This window comes from Coregonus clupeaformis, chromosome 17 (genome assembly GCF_020615455.1).
Source record: "Coregonus clupeaformis isolate EN_2021a chromosome 17, ASM2061545v1, whole genome shotgun sequence".
Lineage (NCBI taxonomy): Eukaryota > Metazoa > Chordata > Actinopteri > Salmoniformes > Salmonidae > Coregonus > Coregonus clupeaformis.
Window position 1 is genome coordinate 9,015,536 of NC_059208.1, and position 9,649 is coordinate 9,025,184.

General features: G+C 44.5%; 1 protein-coding gene across 1 annotated transcript in view; it reads left to right on the forward strand.

The window, feature by feature from the left end:
- The window catches only part of LOC121586552 (ubiquitin-conjugating enzyme E2 E2), a 42,541-nt gene extending 38,313 nt beyond the window's left edge, over positions 1–4,228 (forward strand). Inside the window, exons 5-6 of the mRNA XM_041903316.1 lie at positions 1,548–1,695; positions 2,940–4,228. Coding sequence (XP_041759250.1) covers positions 1,548–1,695; positions 2,940–3,037 — 246 coding nt within the window. The 3' untranslated portion in view covers positions 3,038–4,228. The remainder of the gene's footprint in view (positions 1–1,547; positions 1,696–2,939) is intronic.
- Positions 4,229–9,649: the final 5,421 nt, after the last annotated feature.

Consider the following 9,649-nt stretch of genomic DNA (forward strand, 5'->3'; position numbering starts at 1 on the left):
CTACACAGAAGCGACAGTTACAGGGATGGTAAAACCAGCTTGATTGCTCTCATTCTCCTTAATTGCTGGCCTCAACATGTTACAGAAAGAGATGAACTGTATAGGAAGCTCTGGGGACAGGTCGTCTGAAGACTGGACAGCCAATAAATTGGCAGATGCAAACAGATTGTCATTTTTAGCAGACAAGCTGTTTGCAATTTCTTTCATACTGGTGAACCAATGTTTGAGTTGTGTTGTTGCAATACCAACAGTCCCTTATCTCTGGTATATCTTGGCATGCATCATTCAAGACTAAGTTTAGATTGTGTGCAGCGCAATGGACATACAGTATAATGCACAATGTCTCAGGAAAGACTGTCTGGGTTGGCAATACTCAGTATAGAAAACAGTCAGGCCTGTAACCTGGACCTACAGGCCGTAGGGGCCCGGACTCCAACCTTGCAGAGGGGGTCCAGAGAAACTGCGTTATGCCAGTGGCTCTGTTCAGTGTTATTTTTTTAGAACATACTCAATGCAGATTAATACAGTCTCTGAGCTCTGTTCAGTGTTATTATTGAGAAAATACTCAATGCAGATGAATACAGTCTCTGAGCTCTGTTCAGTGTTATTATTGAGAAAATACTCTATGCAGGTGCGTTGGTTGGGGGTCGGCCCTGAGAGAGTTTAGTTTAGTGATTGCCTCAGGATGTGGGGCCTCTGTCTGTCTGTCGCTATCTCTCAACTTCTTTCTTCTTCTCTCTCTCGCTTTCTCTCCCTTACTCACTCTCTCTCTACCTTTCTTCTTCTCTCTCTCTCTCGCTTTCTCTCCCTTACTCACTCTCTCTACCTTTCTTCTTCTCTCTCGCTTTCTCTCCCTTACTCACTCTCTCTCTACCTTTCTTCTTCTCTCTCTCTCTCTCGCTTTCTCTCCCTTACTCACTCTCTCTCTACCTTTCTTCTTCTCTCTCTCGCTTTCTCTCCCCTCTCCCTTACTCACTCTCTCTCTACCTTTCTTCTTCTCTCTCTCTGCCCTCTGCTGACTGAGGATGAAAGGAACCATATCTGCTGATCTGAGAGCCAGGCCTCCCGCTGGGTAGTTTTTACTGCCTGGCTGTACACAGGGCTGCAGACAGGCAGGCAGGCAGACAGAGAGGCAGGCAGACAGACACACATTCCTATGACTGCTATCTGAGAACAGGGTACACAAACACCACAGACTAGATTAGCAGATCCCCTCCACACCTTGGGATAGCCTGGGAGGTTTCCACAAGCAGGCCAGCATGGTTAGTCATTCATGAAGTTATTGAGAGAGAGTGAGTCAGCTAGGGAGTGAGTGAGTAAGTGAGTCAGTGAAAGGGTGCGTCTCCAATGTCACTCCCACTCTGATCCCACCCCCCCCAGAGGTCGGAGGTGGCTCCCTAATGTTGTTTAGTCTCTTTTCTTCCTGTTATTTTTCACTCCGCTTCTTCTGTGTTACTGGCACAAAGAGATGCTCAGCTCCCCAAGGACAAGAAAGAGCACATAAACCACAGGATGTATTGATATAGATATACTTTGTTGTTTCCTAGGTGACGTTCCGTACCAGGATCTACCACTGTAACATCAACAGTCAGGGTGTGATCTGTTTGGACATTCTGAAGGACAACTGGAGCCCCGCCCTCACCATCTCCAAGGTGCTCCTTTCCATCTGCTCCCTGCTCACTGACTGCAACCCTGGTGAGTGACACCCCAATGAGAGAGCGAGAGAGAGAGAGAGAGAGAGAGAGAGAGAGAGAGAGAGAGAGAGAGAGAGAGAGAGAGACTATATTCATGCAGTAGTAGGGGTCTAGAGGATCTATGGGATATAGCTAATTAAAGAAGGAGAGGGCAGAATTATAGCTAATGAACCCTTGCAGACACAGTAATTGTATAATTCCTGGCTTTCTGGGTTGGGGTGCCACAAGGAGACCCTGTACGGTGCTCTGCAGCTCTAGTGTTTTCACCCCCGAACTCAGCCTGGCTCCGCTGGGGCCCTGGCCCCACTGCTGCTCACCCAACCAGCACATGGAGCTCGGCAGGGGGGCTGCCATTTGAATGATTCTGAATGTTGCACCCATAGAAATAGAATTCAAGTCAATGATGGCATAATGGGTGGACTGGCAGCCATTCGGAGTGTACCCATACCAGGAAGTAAAAGCAGGAAGTGTACCCTTCAATCTGTGCTGTGATTTGTTGAGTCAACTCAACTGACATTACAAAAAATACATTCCATTGCATGAGCCACATCAGTTAGCATCATTTGAATGAACATTAATAATAAATAATATAATAATAGTATGCCATTTAGCAGACGCTTTTATCCGAAGCGACTTACATTCTACATTACCATGGCAATCCAGCATCAGTTGATAGAACATTCCAAAATACCATGGAAATTATTGCATCACAATACCAGGCAGGCGTTGCGAGTGTACCTAATGAGTTTACTAGTCAAATTGCCAGGGTTAGAGCTTCCACGCCCGTCCTATTCATTCTATTTCTATGGTTGCACACCCCTGAATACACCCCTGGTCAGTTTGTCACTGATGTGCTGTAAAGGGAATATGTCTCTGTCATCGTGCTTCACCCTCCTGTCCTGTAGTACTAGTCAAGCCTGCTGTGAACACTTGATTCAGATGATGTCTATAAACGTGTCTGCTATATATATATATATATATATGTCATAATTATGGAGTGTCCTACTTGAGATAAACAGGGCTTCACGACATGGAAAATTATTCATGTTTTTTTTTCCATTTGAGATGTTAAAGGTGGTAAGGTAGTCTATCAAAATCACAGTTAATGGAAGAAAATAGTTTATCTAAATAGTTGGGGTAACAGTTTCTCTGACTGTAAACAAACACCCAATGGATATGATGGAATGGAATATGATTTAATGGTGGTTAAAAGACTATAATCCATGTTGTTCTCCCTCCTCACAGCTGACCCTCTGGTAGGAAGCATCGCCACCCAGTACACAACCAACAGACCAGAGCACGACAGGATAGCCAAACAGTGGACCAAGAGATACGCCACATAGACTGACAGCAAGGACCTCCACTGTCCCCTTCCCAGACCCACCGCCACCTCCCCAAATCTGTGGAGCACACCGACCCCTCACCCCTCCGCCCCTAGCCTGGTCCCAGATCTGTTTGTGTTGTATAGCCAACTCCTATGGTCATTGCATGCCAAACAATGAATTATTGGTATGTTTGGTATGACAATGACGAATGACATTTACATTTAAGTCATTTAGCAGACTCTCTTATCCAGTTAGACCATAGTAGTTGGCTATATAGCACAAACAGATTTGGGACCAAGCTACTTGCCCCCCTCTCTGAGCCCCAAATCTGTGGAAGCGCACACCCACCTGACCTGATCCCCCCTCCTCATCACAGGCGGCACCTTAATTGGGGAGGACGGGCTTATAGCAATGGCTGGAACACAGTAAATGGAATGGTATCAAACACATGGCACGCCCACCCCTCCTCTGAGAACATGAACTGTTATTTGTCCCATGCAGACACTTGATCACTTCTTTTTTTATATAAAGAGTATATTGGGATTATTTTCCCAATACACTGAATGTTGATATGGTCATGAAGAGCTTTAATAATGTTATTCTTGTTGGTATTATTATTACATTGTTTATTGCTTTGTTTATCTGCATTATCATCAGAGTGTGTGTACATACTAGGCCCTTTTCATGTGATTGATGAAAAATGCATTCTATTCTATTCCATGCATTCTAGAGCCCATGCATTAAAGACTCCACACATTCTAGAGCCCATGCATTAAAGACTCCACACATTCTAGAGCCCATGCATTAAAGACTCCACACATTATAGTGTCCTTGCATTAAAGACCACACATTCTAGAGGCCACGCATTAAAGACTTCATGCATTCTAGAGTCCATGCATTCTAGATACATTCTATTAAGACAGTCCATGCTGAGCGTTTTTGTTTGAGGTCATCTTCAATTAGAGCCTGTCTGCAGAATTAGTGTCTACAAATGCTGAGTGGACATTTTCTATGATTAATCATTTGATGTTAATATTTTTCTGCCCCAAGAAGGTATTGACATGACAGTAAGGATGTCTGGATCTGTGTGTAACTGGTCTTGCTGCTCACCTCCTGTGGTGCTAGCCAGCTGGCAGTTGTTTGCTGTACATTTGCCTTGTGAGAATACATACTTATTGAATACTCAATAAACACTGGTTGTAATGTTAACTCTAGCTCGGCTAATCTGTTGCTAATGTGCTCACTGGGTGTCCTCTTCACTGGGTTAACAGTGGGGGATTTCAATGCACAATCGAAAATATTTACTGCTGTTCAATGGTCATTAAAATTATATTGTTAAATGCACTAAAGAGGAACAATGGTTACAAATTGAAGATGCGCGCATGCTCATCCCCAGAATATTTTCAAGTCTCTATTTTCAAAGGATAAAGCTAAGAACATTAACAACTTCATAGTTAAGAACACTATAACAAAATGGAAGAAAATGAAATTTTTGTTTTATAAGAACCAATGTCACTCCCTATGGAACAATTCTTGGACAGCTTTTCAGAATTTACCGATTTTTAAATTGGTCCACATGGAAAACTAAAGGCATAGAAACCATAAATGACTTGGTAATAGGAAATACATTTACAGTATTTCCATTACAGAATTAAAAAGCAATATTGGACTGACCGATAAATATTTTAGAACTTAAAAATTCAATAATTTCGATTTGAAATCTTTTGGACATCAGAGCAATCTTGAGGGAATCCTATTTGAGTCAGAAAAAGATATTCATATGATAGGTAAGATACAGTATCAGTCAAAAGTTTGGACACACCTACTCATTCAAGGGTTTTTCTTTATTTTTACTATTTTCTACATTGTAGAATAATAATTTAGACATCAAAACTATGAAATAACACATGGAATCATGTAGTAACCAAAAAAGTGTTAAACAAATCAAAATATATTTTATATGAGATTCTTCAAAATAGCCACCCTCTGCCTTGATGACAGCTTTGCACACTCTTGGCATTCTCTCAACCAGCTTCATGAGGTAGTCACCTGGAATGCACTTCAATTAACAGGTGTGCCTTCTTAAAAGTTAATTTGTGGAATTTATTTCCTTAATGCATTTGAGCCAATCAGTTGTGTTGTGACAAGGTAAGGGTGGTATACAGAAGATAGCCCTATTTGGTAAAAGACCAAGTCCATATTATGGCAAGAACAGCTCAAATAAGCAAAGAGAAACGACAGTCCATCATTACTTTAAGACATGAAGGTCAGTCAGTACAGAACATTTCAAGAACTTTGAAAGTTTCTTCAAGTGCAGTCGCAAAAACCATCAAGCGCTATGATGAAACTGGCTCTCATGAGGACCGCCAAAGGAAAGGAAGACCCAGAGTTACCTCTGCTGCAGAGGATAAGTTCATTAGAGTTACCAGCCTCAGAAATTGCAGCCCAAACAAATGCTTCACAGAGTTCAAGTAACAGACACATCTCAACATCAACTGTTCAGAGGAGACTGCGTGAATCAGGCCTTCATGGTCGAATTGCTATAAAGAAACCACTACTAAAGGACACCAATAAGAAGAAGAGACTTGCTTGGGCCAAGAAACACGAGCAATGGACATTAGACTGGTGGAAATCTGTCCTTTGGTCTGATGAGTCCAAATTTGAGATTTTTGGTTCCAACCGCTGTGTCTTTGTGAGACGCAGAGTAGGTGAACGGATTATCTCCGCATGTGTGGTTCCCACCGTGAAGCATGGAGGAGGAGGTGTGGGGGTGCTTTGCTGGTGACACTGTCTGATTTATTTCGAATTTAAGGCACACTTAACCAGCATGGCTACCACAGCATTCTGCAGCGATACCCCATCCCATCTGTTTTGCACTTAGTGCAAACAGGACAATGACCCAAAACACACCTCCAGGCTGTGTAAGGGCCTATTTGACCAAGAAGGAGAGTGATGCATCAGATGACCTGGCCTCCATAATCACCCGACCTCAACCCAATTGAGATGGTTTGGGATGAGTTGGACCGCAGAGTGAAGGAAAAGCAGCCAACAAGTGCTCAGCATATGTGGGAACTCCTGCTGGAAAAGCATTCCAGGTGAAGCTGGTTGAGAGAATGCCAAGAATGTGCAAAGCTGTCATCAAGGCAAAGGGTGGCTACTTTGAAGAATTTGTTTAACACTTTTTTGGTTACTACATGATTCCATATGTGTTATTTCATAGTTTTGATGTCTTCACTATTATTCTACAATGTAGAAAATAGTAAAAATAAAGAAAAACCCTTGAATGAGTAGGTGTGTCCAAACTTTTGACTGGTACTGTATATAAAACCTTGCAGAAAGCCTATCCAACTGACAATCTCTTAGAAAAATGTTTAAACTATTGGAACCATGACTTAAAAATAACTAACATTGGCACAAGATGGAGGGAGTGTTGGAACATAACTAAGGAAATTAGTTAATTTATGCTTAATCCAGTATAAACTAAATGTAGAGAACTTATTACACAAGGGACAAAATTCACAAATTCTACAGCACAACGGCAGAGTCATGTCTTAAGTGTAATACTCACAATGACTCAATAGTCCATGCCTTCTGGGAATGCTATAAAGTCAAAAAGTTATGGGCAGAGTTAGAAGGTTGGCTGTCAGAAGTATTACAATGTAAATGTACTTTTAATCCGTCTGTATGCATATTTCAAGACATGGCATATGGCGGTGCAGTGAGATGGTTCTGCTGAGTTGTTCTGCAGAGTTCTTCTAGGAAGGAAAGAGAGGAAGACTCCACACCACTCTCTCACTTGAGTATCTTACGTAGTTATATTCTGATTATCTCTATGTGTGTGTTTTCTATACCTGTTCGCTCCTCTCCCTTTAGGCTTTACAGATGCTCCCCACCCCTTGGCTGCAACCCTTTTAAATTTAGTGTACCCTGCGCGCACAACCCATGTGGAATTCTGGGTCTCTGGCAGCATTTGGAACTGCCGATCTGCGGTCAAGAACGCAGAGTTCATCTCAGCCTATGCTGCCCTGACGGAGACATGGATCACCCCCAGAGAACACTGCTACGCCAGCTTCTCTCTCTTCATCTGACTACGTTTTCTCTCATAGTCCAAGAGCATCTGGTTGTTGCGGTGATGGCACAGGGCTACTCATTTCTCCTAACTGGAGATGTTCTATTTTCTTCCATGCTGTCACTGTCACATGTCCACTTAAGCTTAACATTGTTGTCATCTATCGCCCACCAGGTGCCCTTGGAGAGTTCCTCAATGAGCTTGACACCTTGATAAGTTCATTTTCCTGACGATGGCTCACCGCTCTTTGTACTTGGCTTCGATACATTTATTTCCAACTCTCGCTTTCCCCTCCTTGCCTCTTTTGACCTCAAACTTTCCCAATCCCCTCCAACTCACAAGTCAGGCAATACGCTTGTCCTCATCTTTACTAGAGGCTGCTCACCTACTAATCTCACTGCAACCCCCCTCAAGGTCTCTGATCACTACTTTGTTTCCTTTTCTGTCTCCCTTTCCTCCAACTCTAGCCATTCAGCCCCTACCCAGATGGTCATGTGCAATCTTCACTCCCTCTCTTCCACTACTCTCTCCTCTTCTATCCTATCATCTCTCCTGATTCTGCCTCTTTGACCCTACTCTCCTCCCTTTCAACATTTCCTATGACTCGCACTGTCTTCTTTCTTCCCAGCCAGCTCGGCCCTCCTGCTCCATGGCTGAGTGACTCATTGCAAGTTTACAGAACAGGGCTGCGGGCAACTGAGTGAAAATGGAGGAAAACGAATCTTCCTGAGGACTTATCATCCTTTCACTCCCTCCTCTCTACCTTCTCTTCCTCTGTATCTGCTGCTTAAGCCACTTTCTATCACTCTAAATGTCAAGCTTCTGCCTCTAACCCTAGGAAACTCTTTTCCACCTTCTTCTCCCTCCTTAATCCTCCACCCCCTCCCTCTCTGCGGACAACTTTGTCAACCACTTTGAAAAGAAGGTTGATGACATCCGCTCCTCATTCACTCAGCCTATTGAGTCCACTGGTTCCACTCACACAGAACTACCCTACGCCTTGACCTCTTTCTCCCCTCTCTCTCCAGATGAAATACTGCAACTAGTGAGGTCTGGCCGCCCGACAACCTGCCCGCTCGACCCCATCCCCTCCTCCCTTCTCCAGACCATCTCTGGAGACCTTCTCCCTTTCCTCACTTCCCTCATCCCTGACCACTAGCTGCATCCCCCCTAAAATCAAAATGTCCCGAGTTGCTCTCCTCCTCAAGGAACCAACATTCAACTCATCTGACGTCAAAAACTATAGAACCTACTTTATTTTCTTTCCGAAACACTTGAGCGTGCTGTCTCTGATTAACTCTCTCGTTATCTCTCTCAGAACAATCTTCTTGACCCTAACCAGTCAGGCTTCAAGACGGGTCACTCAACCAAGACTGCTCTTCTCTGTGTCACGGAGGCTCTCCGCACTGCCAAAGCGGACTCTCTCTCCTCTGTTCTCATCGTCCTAGATCTATCCACTGCCTTCGACACAGTAAACCATCAGATCGTCCTCTCCACCTTCTCAGGGCTGGGTGTCTCAGGCTCTGCATTCTCTTGGATTGCATCCTACCTGGCACTCCACTCCTACCAGGTGACGTGGAGAGGATCTGTGTCTGCACCACGTACTCTCACTACTGGTGTCCCCCAGGGCTCGGTTCTAGGCCCTCTTCTCTTCTCTCTATACACCAAGTCACTCTGCTCCGTCATATCCTCACATGGTCTCTCCTATCATTGTTATGCGGATGACACTCAACTACTTTTTCTCCTTCCCCCCTTCTGACACCCAGGTGGCGACACGCATCTCCGCATGCCTGGCAGATATCTCAGCTTGGATGTCGGCCCACCACCTCAAGCTCAACCTCGACAAGACGAAGCTGCTCATCCTCACGGGGAAGGCCTAGCCACTCAAAGACCTCTCCATCACAGTTGAAAACGCCACAGTGTCGCCCTCCCAGAGTGCAAAGAACCTTGGCGTGACCCTGGACAACACCCTGTCGTTCTCTGCAAACATCAAAGCAGTGACTCGCTCCTGCAGGTTCATGCTCTACAACATCCGTAGAGTACGACCCTACCTCACACAGGAAGTGGCGCAGGTCCTAATCCAGGCACTTGTCATCTCTCGTCTGGACTACTACAATTCGCTGTTGGCTGGGCTCCCCGCTTGTGCCATCAAACCCCTGCAACTTAGCCAGAACACTGCAGCCAGCCTGGTTTTCAACCTTAGAACCGCAATGGTGGAACCAGCTTCCTCTTGAGGCTAGAACAGCAGAGTCCCTGCCCAACTTCCGAAAGCACCTGAAACCCTACCTCTCCAAAGAGTATCTTAAATAATCCCCCTTCTCACCTCGACGCCCCCCAAAAAAAAAAAAAACCTGAACCAACACTTGCATTTGACACCCCACCCCTTCTAGCTCTGACTCTGCTGATAGCAACTTTATTGAGGAAAAGTGTACTTACTATGCCTGTGATATGTGGTTGTCCCAGCTAGCTATCTTAAGATGAACGCACTAACTGTAAGTCGCTCTGGATAAGAGCGTCTGCTAAATGACTAAAATGTAAATGTATACCCGATGGGTTGGACA